At 38.8% G+C, this 15,578-nt stretch overlaps 1 protein-coding gene across 1 annotated transcript in view; it reads left to right on the top strand.

Moving 5' to 3' along the window:
- Window positions 1–13,076, top strand: part of ttc27 (tetratricopeptide repeat domain 27) — a 98,523-nt gene extending 85,447 nt beyond the window's left edge. Inside the window, exons 17-21 of the mRNA XM_079832563.1 lie at window positions 2,466–2,631; window positions 8,507–8,704; window positions 9,173–9,284; window positions 11,814–11,914; window positions 12,609–13,076. Of these exons, the coding sequence (XP_079688689.1) occupies window positions 2,466–2,631; window positions 8,507–8,704; window positions 9,173–9,284; window positions 11,814–11,914; window positions 12,609–12,728 (697 nt within the window). The 3' untranslated portion in view covers window positions 12,729–13,076. The remainder of the gene's footprint in view (window positions 1–2,465; window positions 2,632–8,506; window positions 8,705–9,172; window positions 9,285–11,813; window positions 11,915–12,608) is intronic.
- The last annotated feature ends 2,502 nt before the right edge of the window (window positions 13,077–15,578 follow it).

Raw genomic sequence — 15,578 nt, 5'->3', positions numbered from 1 at the left:
TGTCTGTTGCTCTCTCTTTCTGTCTGTCTGTCTGTCGCCCTCTCTCTTTCTGTCTGCCTGTCGCTCTTTCTGCCTGTATGTTGCTCTTTCTGTCTGTCTGTAGCCCTCTTTCTGTCTGTCGCCCTCTCTCTTTCTGTCTGTCTGTCGTCCTCTCTCTTTATGTCTGTCTGTCTGTCGCTCTTTCTGTCTGTCGCCCTCTCTCTTTCTGTCTGTCTGTCGCTCTTTCTGTCTGTCTGTCGTCCTCTCTCTTTCTGTCTGTCTGTCGCTCTTTCTGTCTGTCTGTCGTCCTCTCTCTTTCTGTCTCTGTCGCTCTTTCTGTCTGTTGCTCTTTCTGTCTGTCGTCCTCTCTCTTCCTGTCTGTCACTCTTTCTGTCTGTCTGTCGCTCTCTTTCTGTCTGTCGCCCTCTCTCTTTCTGTCTGTCACTCTTTCTTTCTGTCTCTGTCGCTCTCTTTCTGTCTGTCGCCCTCTCTCTTTCTGTCTCCCTTTCGCTCTTTCTGTCTGTCTGTTGCTCTTTCTTTCTTTCTGTGTGTCTGTCGCTCTCTCTCTGTCTGTTTCTCTCTCTGTCTGTCGCCCTCTCTCTTTCTGTCTATCTGTCGCTCTCTCTCTGTCTGTTACTCTCTCTTTCTGTGTCTGTCGCCTCTCTTTCTGTCTGTCGCCCTCTCTTTTTCTGTCTGTCGCTCTTTCTGTTTGCCTCTCTTTCTGTCTGCCTGTCGCTCTTTCTGTCTGTCTGTCGCCCTCTCTCTTTCTGTCTGCCTGTCGCTCTTTCTGTCTGTCTGTCGCCCTCTCTCTTTCTGTCTGCCTGTCGCTCTTTCTGTCTGTCTGTCGCCCTCTCTCTTTCTGTCTGTCGCCCTCTCTCTGTCTGTCTGTCGCTCTTTTTCTGTCTGTCGCCCTCTCTCTTTCTGTCTGCCTTTCGCTCTTTCTGTCTGTCTGTTGCTCTTTCTTTCTTTCTGTCTGTCTGTCGCTCTCTCTCTCTCTGTTTCTCTCTCTGTCTGTCGCCCTCTCTCTTTCTGTCTATCTGTCGCTCTTTCTCTGTCTGTTACTCTGTGTCTGTCGCTCTCTTTCTGTCTGTCGCCCTCTCTCTTTCTGTCTGTCGCCCTCTCTTTCTGTCTGCCTGTCGCTCTGTCTCTGTCGCCCTCTCTCTTTCTGTCTGTCGCTATTTCTTTCTATCTGTCTGTCGCTCTCTTTCTGTCTGTCGCTCTCTTTCTGTCTTTGTCGCTCTTTCTGTCTGTCTGTCGCTCTCTTTCTGTCTGTCGCCCTCTCTCTTTCTGTCTGCCTTTCGCTCTTTCTGTCTGTCTGTTGCTCTTTCTTTCTTTCTGTCTATCTGTCGCTCTCTCTCTGTCTGTTACTCTCTCTTTCCGTGTCTGTCGCCCTCTCTCTTTCTGTCTGTTGCCCTCTCTCTCTCTTTCTGTCTGTCGCCCTCTTTCTGTCTGCCTGTCGCTCTTTCTGTCTGTCTGTCGCCCCCTCTCGCTTTCTGTCTGCCTGTCGCTCTTTCTGTCTGTCTGTCGCCCTCTCTCTTTCTGTCTGTCGCTCTTTCTTTCTGTCTGTCGCTCTTTATGTCTGTCGTCCTCTCTCTTCCTGTCTGTCGCTCTTTCTTTGTCTGTCTGTTGCTCTTTCTGCAATTTTCATTCTTTCTTTTTCACCATGCTTGCTGTCATTTTCACTCTATCTTTGCACTTTTCCCTCTTTTTCTTTCTTTCGCTCTGTTTTGCTCTTTCGATATTTTACCCTTTCTTCCTTTCTTGTGCTTGTTCTTTCGCTCTTTTTCTTCTGTATTTTCTTTCTCTCTTTTGCGTTTTTTTCCCACACTTTTTTTCGTTCAATTGCCCAAACTATCGTTTTCTATTTCTTTGACAGTACTGTTTTGATTTTGAGGAGGAATTATTATTATTATTATTATTATTATTATTATAATAAAGGTTTTAAAATGTTAATGATTGGCGTTTCTCTTAACTCAACCACCCATCCTGGATGACTTTTCATTTAGCTCACCCCAAAGCATTCTGAGTTTGCCATATCAGACTAGGATATGTTGAATAGCATCACATTTTATTAAAAATCAAAGATTGATAAATGGTTCAATCTTATTAAAAAAGGAAAAATTCACTTTACACTTTAGTTCATTAAGTAAATTTGTGCTATCTTTTTATGCTAGGAGCATCAGACCACTAACTTGGCAAAATTACTCTTTAACGTCAAACTCTGGGATCAACTGTGAGGCAGTGTAATAATGCTAACTTTTAGAGCAGCCTTTGTACCTAAAAATGCTCTCTGTGCAGCTCTCTCTAGGTTTTGGGTAGAGAACAATTAAACGTTGCCACATAGCTAGTTTGCCAAAACCCTTTTTTGGAGGGGAAAACCCAAAACTTGGTTCTGGCATGCACAGTTTAATTCATCCATGAGCAACTTCTGCTTATAGTAGTTCTGCTAAACACACTGATGTTTTTGTTTTGTGTGTGTGTGGTAGGGAGAAGGCATTCCGCACCCTTCAGGAAGCGCTCAAGTGTAATTATGAGCGATGGCAGATCTGGGAGAATTTCATTGCTGTGTGTATAGACCTGGGCGAGTTCAGTGAGGCTATCAGAGCCTACCATCGGCTCATGGACCTCAAGGACAAATACAAGGACGTGGAGGTGAGTCAACATCACAGTTTTTCTCAGGTTAACCCAAAAACTCTAGGGCTGTCCCTGTCCAAAGATTTTCCTGGTCAACTAGTTAATTTAAGCAAATTAGTCGACCAGTCGTATGTTTATGATATTCATTTAATTACTTAAATATATACTCTGTAAATATACATTTCCGTCAGTGGCAGGGAAAGAGTTAAGTTAAATGTCATGCTGTAAGCGCTGTACTAATTTAGCTTCCACACTTGGACATGCGCCTAATAATAGTGTACATTTATCTAGGTTAACATTAGAGAGAACAGCCATGTAAAGTGTTTCAAAACATGTTTCAAATGATAAGGCATTTTTTTGTTTGATTTAATGATAGGGAAAGTTTGAATCTCATGCCCAACATAATTACCACATGGTTCAGCCGTGTTAATGAATGTTATGGACTGTGTGACTTCACCACTTTGTGTGGAGTTTTTTGTTTTTTCTCTGCAACCAACTGACCAATTAAAATTTGGTCAACCAAGCCTCCTCTTATCGACTAACGTTTGGTCGACTGTTAGGGAGCAGCCCTACAAAACTCTTTTTGCATACATTTTCAGAGTTTTTCTCAGATTAAATGTCTAACAACAACATAAACGTGAACTTTTTTGGCTTGTGTAACCATTGTAAAGCAGCTGGAGTCTGCTGTCATCATGGTTTCGACCACACTAACAGCTGCCCGACGGCATGCGCAGATGAAACAGTCATGTGAGAGGCTGTGTGTGTATGTGTGTGTGTGTAAGTGAGAGTGACTGAGTGAGTGTTGATAAGTGAATGTTTGTGTGAGAGAAGAGAGAGATGACTTCTCCCTAATCCACCAATATAACACATACAAAGTAATTCTTACCCCAGATGGGCTCCTGTCTGCTTACTTTCATCCAAGCACCCCTGTATGTCCCTCTGCATCCTTGGCCCCATCACACCTCTGTTCCGTCAGCTGTGAATGTAATAGCGCCGCTGTCATAACACGCGTGTCTTAAAGCTCTACGCCATTAGACACGTTTGCGCTGCGGCTGGTTGATGTACCAGCTGCTACATCCTATTAAATGCGTCGTTTGTTTTATCATTTGGTAGTCAAATTGCCTGGTAGTTGTTTACCTCCTTCACTTTACGGCTGGTCCTGGGTCACCACGTGGCAGTAAATTATCTTTTATTTTCACAGAAATTATGGCCTGACCTTAAAGAAGCTGTATCATGCATCTCTAATTTTTTAACACCCACCTCCTACTTTGTAAACTATGCAAAATATCTGAAACTCTAGCAGTGTATGAGCAAGTAGCCTAGGAATAATCAGGCCCAGAATAAACACAAAAACGAATTGTGTACACATGCACTAGGAGACTGCATATTAATGCATATTAATAGAGATATTAACTTTTTTATATTGTCTTAATTTGTGGGCGGCAGTGGCTTGTGGGCGGCAGTGGCTCAGTGGTTCATGTAGATTGTCTACAAACTGGAAGGTTGGTGGTTCGATCCTCGGTTCCACCTGACCAAGTGTCAAGGTGTCCATGAGCAAGACACCTAACCACAGCTGCTCCTTGCATGGCTGACTCCGCCATCTGTGTGTGAATGGGTGAATGTGAGGCAAAAATGTAAAGCGATTTGGATGGCCGTAGGTCTGTTAAAAGCGCTATATAAATGCAGTCCATTTACCATTTAATTCGGAGCAATTATGTTAAAAATAGATATCCAATGGAAACGGATATATCTATCGCTGTAACTGATCTATATAATTTTTAAAGTTTTTATTGTTTTATTTCATTTTTATTTTTAGTATATAAATATTATTTATAACATATACAGTAAGGATTTGAGTGAGTTTGACAAGGGGCAAATTGTAATGGCTAGACGACTGGGTCAGAGCATCTCCAGAACTGCAGCTCTTGTGTGGTGTTCTCGGTTTGCAGTGGTCAGTATCTATCAAAAGTGCTCCAAGGTGACAGGGTCATGGGCGGCCACGGCTCATTGATGCACGTGGGGAGCAAAAGTGTGGCCCAATATTTAGATACTAATACTAATTGAGAAAACGGTCTTTAAATATATGTATTGTAATTGAAATCTACATACACAATACATAACATAATACATACATAATAGATAGAGTAATAAAAGCGACACTTAAAACTGTATTTTTAATGTGTTCTTTGCACTAGCTCAAAATCAAAAAATTGTCAGATGCATGAAAAAAGTGTCTTTGCCTATAGTGTCTCGCCTTAAAATGTTCACAATTACTTGTTTTATTTCTTTCTTTATTTACTCTGAGGTAGAAGCAGACATCCATAAAAAGCTTGTACTCTAAATAGCAAACAAAAATTTAGATGTCGGAAGTGTCGGGGTCAAAGGGGCGCAGATATAATCCTGTTTCAGGATGCCAGCTTCTTTTACACGCACAACCATGTACTGAAACTTTTAATTTCTTTCTGAATAAGGTTTAAAATAGTAGGCTTTAGGCATAATTTCCTGTTTTTCCCTCCATTTTCTATGCTTCTGATTATTCGTTTGCGTCTGGTGAGAAGCTAGTAGCTCGTCAATTAAAAGTTGTGATGTGAAAGCACAGAAGTTGAAAAGGTCACCGCTAGCATTCGCCTCCAGCCCCTGTGAGTTACAGACGGTAATTGGGATCTCTGCGCTTGGCTGGACTGAAAATCATCACTCACTTCTCTCTACTGTTCATTTTACTCCCTTCATCATCTTTCTCTTCATACAGAAATGCTTCAGATGCGTGTTAGTGGGAAATTAGTTGAGAATATCTGTTAATAAAGGGAAAATGCGGTGCGTGTGCGAACATCTCAGTCTACAGTCATAAGACTTGTCTCTCTGTCATTGATCCCACCCATTAATTCACATTCCACAGAGACGGAGAAAAGAGCGACCCATCCTTCCTCCATCCTGAGCTAAAAAAAGAATACAGATGGATCAAGTATCCTCTTATCTCTCTCTCTCTCTGTTCCATTCTTCATTCCTTCGTTCTTCCCAGGAGAATTTTACCTCTCTCCTTAATTTAATGCTGTAAGGGGATAGTGCAGGAATTACACTTAGACACCCATTCACTTCCCCCATCATGAGGGTGAGGAGTCTTATCCAGTAAGCCCATTTAGTCATTTCACATGTTCCATGTTACCAACGGACAGTCACAGGTACCATAAAGACTCTCATTTATTTTTTTGGATTGAATAGTGGGTGTAAAAATGGAACTGTGTAACTTTTGGAATGGTCTCTTATGCTCACTAAGGTTGCATTAATTGGATACAATTTTTGTGAATTATTGTGAAATAGTTTTACCATTTAAAATGGTAGTATATTTTAAAATGTAATGTATTCCTGTGATGGCAAAAGTGTGTGTATGTACTGTGTATAATTATTATGTATATACAAATACACACACATGCATGTATACATTTAAGAAAAAGTCAAAAAAGACAAAAGTCTAGGTGAAAGCCTCTTTAAATAGAAGAACAATGTGGCCATACAGACGCACTGTCATGAGAACATGTGGTCCACATAAAAAACACACTGATCTCTGTGGAGGCTGTTTGCTCGGATGAAGTTGGTCTATCAGTCTGGTTGCAGTTAAAGTGTGAACATTAGTCTTGGGTGAGTGTATTTACACATACACATCACTGCATCTCTTTCACATTCTCTGTCTTTTTAAGAGTCATCCTTGTCTCTGCTACTCACAAGCACGCACACATGTGGACATGTCAAATTAATTGGGGTCAGTTTTCCATGTTGCATCTTCGTTAAAAAAACAACAACCGCTACTAATGAAGTGAACTAAAGTGGAATGCTTGAAATGTGACATCATTAGTCATCTTTGGTGGAGTTGTCAATCATAACACACCATCATATTTCTATTACTTTTATTGTCTTCACGATCAAATCGCATTAATAGTAGTCACTGGTTTGTAGATATTGTGACTAGGCTAGCATGAAGAATATTGTTCACCTCCCTAATTAAAAAATGGTACATAAAAAAAATGCATAAATTAATAAATATAAATGCAAAAGTTTAGATTAAAATACACTACCATTTAAAAGTTTGCAGTCAGTAACATGTGTATATATACATATACATATACATATATACACTTAATAGAACTAGGCAAAACAGTGTATAAGCAAAGACATCCCGGTCCTTCTCACACACATAAAGTTAATGACCACAAATTCTGGTTCTGCTTTAGTAATTACAGTGCAGTTAGGAGCTTGTTAGTTACAGAGCATACAGACACACAAACACATGTGGAACTTTGTGTGAAGGCCATGATTAATAGCGCTCTCACACACACACACACACACACACACACACACACACACACACACACACACACACACACACACACACACACACACAGAGTGAGGAATGTGGAGCCCAGCATTCAGGTCAAGTATTCTGGTAGTTTAGTGAAGTTTAAGGGTGTGGTGTGCTTAGTTTAGATTTTGGAGTTTGAGGAGAAAGCCTTCTCTGTCTCACACATGCATTTACTCGCTCTTAACAGCTTCCCTCGAGGGAATCAGACACTTCTGACTAGTCACACCTCACTGAAGGCTTCATAGACCCTGGTATTGACATCCGTCTCAGGTGATCCGTATTAGACGGTGCTAAATGCAAGTGTAAAGAGTCCAAAAATTTTAAATTATTTATATATTTTAACATTGACAAACTTGTTTAGAAAATTTTATCAACATGCATTTACATACTATCAGGTATAAACTGCAATTTCACAGCTTTTGAGATGAGCACCCGAGATTGATGTTAAATCCAGGTGTAAACCGCACCATAGTTTCTCAGACGCACTACGTTTCTGTGGAATCGTGTCTACAAAAATGCTGTCTCCATTCAGTTATTTATTTTGTGAATGTGTGAGAGGGATATTCATAAATGCACCTCTTCAGACAGATGTGATGAGGTTTGATCTCTTTGGCTTTTTCTGGTTTCTCCTGCACATGTACAGACTCTGGAGCGTCTGCATTTGTTTGTGTGGGAGAATAGCGAACAGTGAAAACAGCATCTCTAATCTCCCAGCTCTGTTGGTGGCGCGTGTGTGTGTGTGTAGAAAGAAGTGTGTCTTATTCATCAAGGTGTGTCTGCTGCAATACTTTGTTAAATCTAAACGAAAAATTAAAATAAAACATCTGGATATATCTGTCGGTCTGTCTGACAAAATGTAAGGGTAGGGTTTGCCTTTAAGGTTTCATTGTGTCTGACTCATGCAATTGCAGTTTAACTATAAACTATGAAACAGCCACAGCCAATTAGCTAGGTATGTGTGTGTATCATATATTTTTTTATTAAAATTGTCAGTCAGAATAGAGGCAGGCAAACAGAACGTCAACAGAGAATTGTTAAGACCTGTTCTCACCAAAGTTTGGATTCTGATTGGCTGTGATTTTGTTTTTATCGTTCATCAGATGGAAAAAATTTGCTCTGAAAGTGATTCCAATTATATGGTTGCTCTGTGGCGTTATCGTTATAGTTGTGGTGTGGACTGCTATTCTTTTATATTTAGAAAGATTTTTAGAACTGTATCGTTATCTTTATAGTCCTTGGTGTGTGTGAACGGGGCTTTAGTGTGTAAATGTAAGAGTTGGGGGAAAAAAGTCCCTATCGAGGAACATCTAAGAATGCAGAGGTCAAGTTTAGGGATTGCGGTTTTGACATCATTGCAAAGGTTAAATCAGGGGCTGGGATCAGGCACAGCACAGCACAGTAGAGGGTAAATGTCAGTTTTCCCATTGGATATTCACGATTGGTTCTTGAGTTTAAACAGCAGTCAGTTTCACCCTACTGAACGGTAACTCCTTTGGCGTTTTGTATATTTCTCTTTATCTTTTGTTTTTTTTTCATCAGGTTCTGGAAATCCTGGTGCGTGCAGTAGTGGATAACCTGACAGATAACCGTGGCGAACAAGCCTCCAATCTTAAAGCAAAACTGCAGGAACTCTTTGGTCGAATCTCCGCCCGCTGCAGCACAGACACCCAAATATGGAAACAGTACGCTCGACTCTACGGCGATGGCCATAGCAACAATGTAGAAGACAACGAAAAGGTACATTTTTATTTATTTTATTTAATTTCAAGAAGTGCCTATTATTTTTCTGTATTCACATCGAGTTAACCGAAGCAAAGAGCACCTGAGGTTTTTCTACAATAGATCAAAGTTTTTCTAGCAAATATCGCTTCTTTCTCCTTAAAATATTCAGTGTTTGATATAGTTTTTGTCAGTTCCTGTAGAGCACTCATGGGCTCAATCCCCAGGCAATGTGCATCTGGTAAAATATATACTTTGAATGCTCTGTAAGTCACTTTGGATAAAATGCATAAAGGAAATATAGTTATGAAGAGCGGTAAGTTACACCATTGAAATTTTACTGGGGGCGGAGTTGTCTAACATGACACTGCACTACCTAGCATGTCAAACTCAGTTTTACATGGAAGAGAGCTTTTATTGGTTGTCACTTTATTACCTTACATCTGGTTTGGTCATGATGTCTAATGTTTTTTTGATGTTTTTTAGGCACTACAGTTTCTGAGTAAAGCCCATCGGTGTGAGACACAGACAGCTGGCTGGGAGAAAGACATGGGCAGCTTCAGATCTGTGGTGAAAGGTGCCAAAGATATGGCTAGTGGTGAGACTACACACACACACACACACACACACAGCCGTGCTTTGCCTTTCTCTTTTACAAGGCCATTTGAGAGAGACGTACAGAATCGTGGTCCTGCACTCATTCAGAGAGTCACTCTATCATGGCTAATGTGGCAGCGCATAACCGTCTGAAAGGGCTGATGGATTGAGAACACGGAGCAGGAGCAAAAGCGACAAACAAGCCTTTTACCCCTCTGACCTCCACCAGAGACAGACTTCTGTTTGTGTGTGTGGGCACGTGCGCCTGTGTGTTTTCCAGATGGGTTTGCTTTTGTCTGTCCATCTGTGTGTGTGTGTGTCTCATTAAGAAGGATGTTGAGGATTTGGTCAGTGAGTGTGTGTTGAATTAAACATCAGTTGAGACAGAACACGGGTTTTGGGTTGAATAGCAATTGTTCCTCTATTTCTAACGGACTTTCTGTGTCTTAAATTCAAATGCCTCATTTTATTCTCAGCTGGCATTGAACATGGACAAGCTAGTATAAGCAATTGTGATCATCTTTTAAGCGTCTCTTATTCCATCTTACACACTCTCTCCATCAGCATGTTGTCCTTGAGTGTGCAGGCTATTTGTTGTTGATCTTAATGATTTATAAAGGGGGTGGCTCAGCAAATGTAGCAGAACCCTTTGCACGCCCCCATCCTTTCCCACTAACTCTAGCCTGCTTTCTGTGTGTGTGTGTTTGGGTAGGATCGATCGATGATAAGGGTAAGGGAAGTGTGTAAGCATGCGTAAGAGTCCATTCTTCACTGATTTGTGTTACCTTGTGCATTTGTGTAGATCTTGTTTGTATGCATGTATGTGTTGGTGCGCGTGTGTGTGTGTGTGGTGAATGAGCTCCGCGCTTATTAATCACAGCACTTCTGCTCTCGCCGCTTCAGGCAGCAACATGAAGATGAGATGGGAGAAGAGAGAGAGAATTTAGGATGGATGAATGGCTGGAAATGAAAGCAAAAAAAAAATATATAGAATGCAATAGCAACAGTAAATTTAGAAAGGGGAAAAAACAAGCAAGCAATACAGAACTAATTTAGAAAAATAATTTGGAATGAGAATTTAGAAAGTAAGAAAATTAAAAGGTATTAGAAAGAAAAAAAGAAAATAGAATTTAGAGTGAAGAAGGGGATCATTTAGAAAGAAAGAGAAAGAAAGAAAGAATGAAAGAAAGAATTTAAAAAAGAAAGGGGGAGATAATTTAGAAAGAAGGGGAGGGAATGTAGAAAAAAGACGTTTTTCATTTTTAACTATTTTAAAACAATCTTTACACCAAAAAAAGAAAAAAAGCATATCACTATTTAAACCATAACTCTACACACACCACAAGAGCATCTTTCACACTCCAACTTGCATTAAAAAAAAATATATATATATTTATATATATATATATATATATATATATATATATTTATATATATTTATATATATATATATATATATATATATATATATATATATATATATATATATATATATATATATATATATATATATATATATATATATATATATATATATATATATATATATATATATATATATATATATATATATATATATATATATTACTTTACAATATGCATTTCTACAGCAACCCAGTACTCTAGTAAGGATTTAAGCATGCCAACCAAATCAATATTTTCTCCCACATTTTCACGTTTTATGGGATTTTAGAATAGCCAACTTTGCCAGAAAGAAAGAGGAAAGGGGGGAAGAAGGAAAGAAAGAGAATGTGGGAAGAAGGAAAGAGAATCAAGGAAAGGAGGGGAGGAACAATAGGGAAGAAGGAAGGAATTAGGAAAAGGAAAGTATGGGAAAAACAAGAAAAGGGGGAAAGCAGTTAGGGTAATAATTTAGGAAGGATGCAACGAATGAATCTAGGAAAGAATGAATGTAGGAATGAAAGAATGATGGAATAAAAGACAAGGAAAGATGTGTATGTAGAGGTGTGAAGAGAGGAGAGAGAGGCCTTTGACACTGAGGTAGATGTTTACCTGTGAATCTGCTGTTTCCTCCATCTCTGTGGGGAAGATAAACAGAGCAGGTAAATAGCACACAAATGCATGCTGGGAATGCAAAACAGTGCCCTGTTTGATTATCATATTCTGCTGGAGATGCTGCTAAGAATGAGTTTCATTGTGGAGGAAATGTGTAGAACAGGTGACAGGTGTTAAATGTTTTAATGGTGTTAGATGCTGCACTAATAGCTGTAGTGATTAAACATGAGTCGCTCAGAGGTTGTGATCCATCAATTAATGTGAACAAAACTGTGCGCACGCACACACGATAGCAATACAGAAAATAATGGCCAGCTCTTTCTGTTAGGCCACAGACCTTGATATTGCATCACCTGACCTCTGGTGATCTTTGACAGCCGACACACTCAGTCTCTCCCTTCACTGGCTGCGCAGCATGCAGATGTTTAATGTTCCAGCGTCGTCCTCTGAACCGCCGTGACTCTGCTGGAGATGAAACTTCAGTAATTCCTCTCTGTCTCTCTCTGTATCTCAGTCTCCATCAGCTGTAGCAGGTCTAAGCACAATCCTCAAGAGGCTCTGCAGTTGCTGTCTTCAGCTCGACTCAGTTTGAAGAGCCTGGTTTCCAAAGCCAAAGTGAGTTACTCACACACACACACTCAGTTCTTAAAGTCTGTTGCTTTAAGAGCTTTGCTGAAGTCTTTTGTGGAAGTTGCATTTTTTTTTTGCCCATTTTTGGCTATTTAATGAAGTTATACATGTGTAAGTTTCATTTTCATAAAAGTTTCTTAAGCAGCAAATCAGCAGAATGATTTCTGAAGGATCATGTGACAGACTGGAGTAATGATGCTAAAAATTCAGCTTTGCCAACACAGGAATGCATTAAATAAAAAAATATATATGTTAGTAGAAAATCACAATATATTTTGGTCAAATAAATGTAGTTTTCTTTAAAAAAAAAATTTTTTTAAATCTTACCAACACCAAATTTTGACCGGTAGTGTATCAGGAATTGATTGGATTTTAAAAAGTGGACTATATGACAGGTGGGCTTCCTATCAAAGGAAAATTCAGAATGAAATTCTGAAAAGTTTTGATGAAATATTATTGACTTTTTTATATGAAATAACTTTGCAATGATGACTCGTTCATAAGAAGACCAAGAATGTGTATTATGAAAGCAAATGGTGTCAGTTTTGGTTTTATGTTATCTTTATATGTATTACAGGATTTTTTTGTGTGTGTGTGTTTTTAAAATGTAATTATTTAAAGTAAAAAAAAAAATTTGTATTACCTGCCATCTCACCTTTGTTACGTTTTCTCTTCACAGCAAATGTACACTGATGTTGCCACAGGTGAGCTCCCTGATGACCTCAGAGGTGATGTCACAGAGCTCGAGCAGCTTGTCACAGAGCTACAGGACCTGAGTGCCCAGCTACGCAGCCAATGAGAAGCCATATCACTGCTGTCCCTCCTTTTCCTCCTTTTTTTCATTAGTTTAAACTGTGCATTTTTAACATCATGTTTTAGACAAACAAAACGTCCCATCTGGAGATCCCGGAGTCCTCAGGATTCAATCAACTGCGAAAACCTAATAGAAAAACTTGGTGACTGGGTTAGAAATGTTTGTCATCATGACCTGATCCAGAGTCAGCTGTCTTTGCCCTAATCCGAGTTCCTGCGATTACACAATGTGTGATTTTTTTTTTTAAGGTCCTTCGAGGCTGGAAATGAACTTCCTTTGTACAACGTTGCCTTATTCCAATTAAATAAATAGTACACAATACTTTCTTACATATTTAATGTCTCTGCTTGTTTTTTTGAACATGCGTACAGTCAATTAATATTGAAGGATTTGCACAACTGACATCTAGGTTACACAACATCAGATATGTTGCGTCAGTGTTGTAGCTCATTTAAGTTTGAGTCTAGGTCAATACCGGAGTACAGTAGATTGAATCCGAGTCTAAATGCTTGATCACAAGAATCTACAAGACTATTTGCACAAAATGTAAAGTCTGACAATGTTTGCTATAAACTATTTAAGAATGCTATTCTTTTTTCCCCCAAACTAAACTTAAAGTCCTCATGAAATCAAAACCGATCTTATTTTCTTTGTTAGCACATATTACAGGTCTTTGGGTGAACAATTAATCTGTGCAAGTTAATACACAGAAAATAATTGTTTGTCGTGGTAATCTTTAATCAAAATCTGAAAAGTTACTTCCGGTCTGGAATGGCGTTCCTTTTCCGATGATGTCAGTTTGATGGCTTGGGTTTGAATATGCTTAACCACTCCCTTCCAACCGTTAGTCTGCTATGAGCGAGGGATGGAGAGGAGGAGTGCTGAAGTGAAACCCTGCCCTCTATTCGATATTCCGTTTCACTTGGAAATGCATCACAGCACTGAAGAAAACTCAGTTGCTACTTCCGGTTCACTGGGCACTGAATTTAAGGCAAATATTTAACCCTAGGCTAACCAGAATTTAGCATTTGTTCATTTAAAATGAGAGTTATGACTGTTGGTTGACTGTTACAAATAAAAAATTTAAAAAATCCCATATTTGATTATTCAAGAATATCTATGCAGGTGCATTACCATTCAAAAGTTTAGGTTTGGTAAGATTTTATGTTTTTAAAAGAAATATCTTAAGCTCACCAAGGCTTTATTTGATCAAAAGAACAGAAAATTATAAATATTTTTAATTGTAATAATAATAATTTTTAAAAAATGTATTCCTGTGATAGCAAAGCTGAATTTTCAGCATCATTACTCTTCAGTGTCACATGATCCTTATATCACGATCCTAATATGATAAATTTAGTGCTCAATAAATATACCTTATAATCAATGTTGAAAACAGTTGTGCTGTTTAATATATTTGTGAAAACTGCTTTCTTTTTCAATTCTGCCGTAAGATTACTCGTATTGAATGTGGATTCATTTCATTGTCAGTATTTCTATGAAATATAATTTAAATTTGAGAGATTTATCAAATTTAGAGATTTATATTTAACCATCTGATTTCTCAGACTCTCTTCCTGTCTGACGCACGTCTTGCATGCACGTCTTTGCGCCTTTATGACCATCAGTAACTTTTCAGCGTGGTATTTGAGAAATACCTATATCTGTAAGTAATTAGCTTTCATTGTGAGAACGTTTCTTTGTTTGCTTAACTGTTAAGAGAAACCAGGAGATTTGGCAGTGTTTGGTTATGTAGACAAATGATGTAATATTGCCTGGTAAGTTCCCTCAGAGAACCTACTGGGAAGCTGGGGGCTAAAACATGAAGCTGACTTAAAGCAAACATCCTGTGTCTCTTCTGGGAACAACCAAGTGAGCTATTTCCAGAGATTACGCAATGTGAGCACACTGTTAGTTCGATCACAATGTCACATATATGTTTAGCGAATGCTTCTACATCATCCCAAAAGTGTTCTTCAAGAACGTTCTGAATGGAGTGCAGCAGTATTTTTGTATGTCAACCCGGAAGACGGCATCGTTGTTGTGCCCTCAACAAAAACCCAATAGGATTTTTCCGTTTGGATTATTGCAAAACATAAGCTCTATGATCAAACAAAAGTGTATGAATCTTAAATGTTTTGATCTTCATGATAATCTTCGCAAATGAACACAACTTTTATTAACTTTTAAGTCTCAATAAAATCACCAGAAGTAAAATGCTAAACATGGGTTATTAAAAAAAAACTACACCACAGTCTCATCTCGCATGACTTCAATGTCACCATCACTAGCTTTCTACAACTCTTTAAAAAATAACAATTTAAACATTTTCCCTTAAAATTTGAGTTTTGTTGAGCAAGAACATGATTGAACATGAGGCTGAGAACCCAAAGCAGATGAGTGAGTCAGTTTACCTGTTCTGTGTGATGACGTTTAAAGGTGCTGTATGTAAGTTTTTCACTTTACTAAAGCATAATACAATATGCTTGCAGATAAGTAAAAACATGCTAAATTCACCTACCTGTTTCTCAGATAAACAATTCTACAGCCTTTTTGTTCAAAATGTTGCTTTTTTATTTAGTCTCACGCCCACCGCTGAATGTCTGATGCATATGGCACACTTTTCTGGAAACGCTTCTGGAGTTTCGAAGTCATAATCTGATTGGTTACGAGACCTGTGTGATGTGTTCTTTAACTGTCCACCTGAAAACAAATGCTGTCGCGTTTACAACTTTGACGACGAGCGCTTAAAGGTCCGATGGCATAAAATTTTCATTTTATGAGGTTTTTCAACATTAATATGAGTTCCCCTAGCCTGAATATTGTCCCCAAGTG

This window comes from Gobio gobio (genome assembly GCF_949357685.1).
Source record: "Gobio gobio genome assembly, chromosome: 13".
NCBI lineage: Eukaryota > Metazoa > Chordata > Actinopteri > Cypriniformes > Gobionidae > Gobio > Gobio gobio.
The sequence above is the reverse complement of the archived record's forward strand: the minus strand, read 5'-3'. Positions and strand labels throughout refer to the sequence as shown.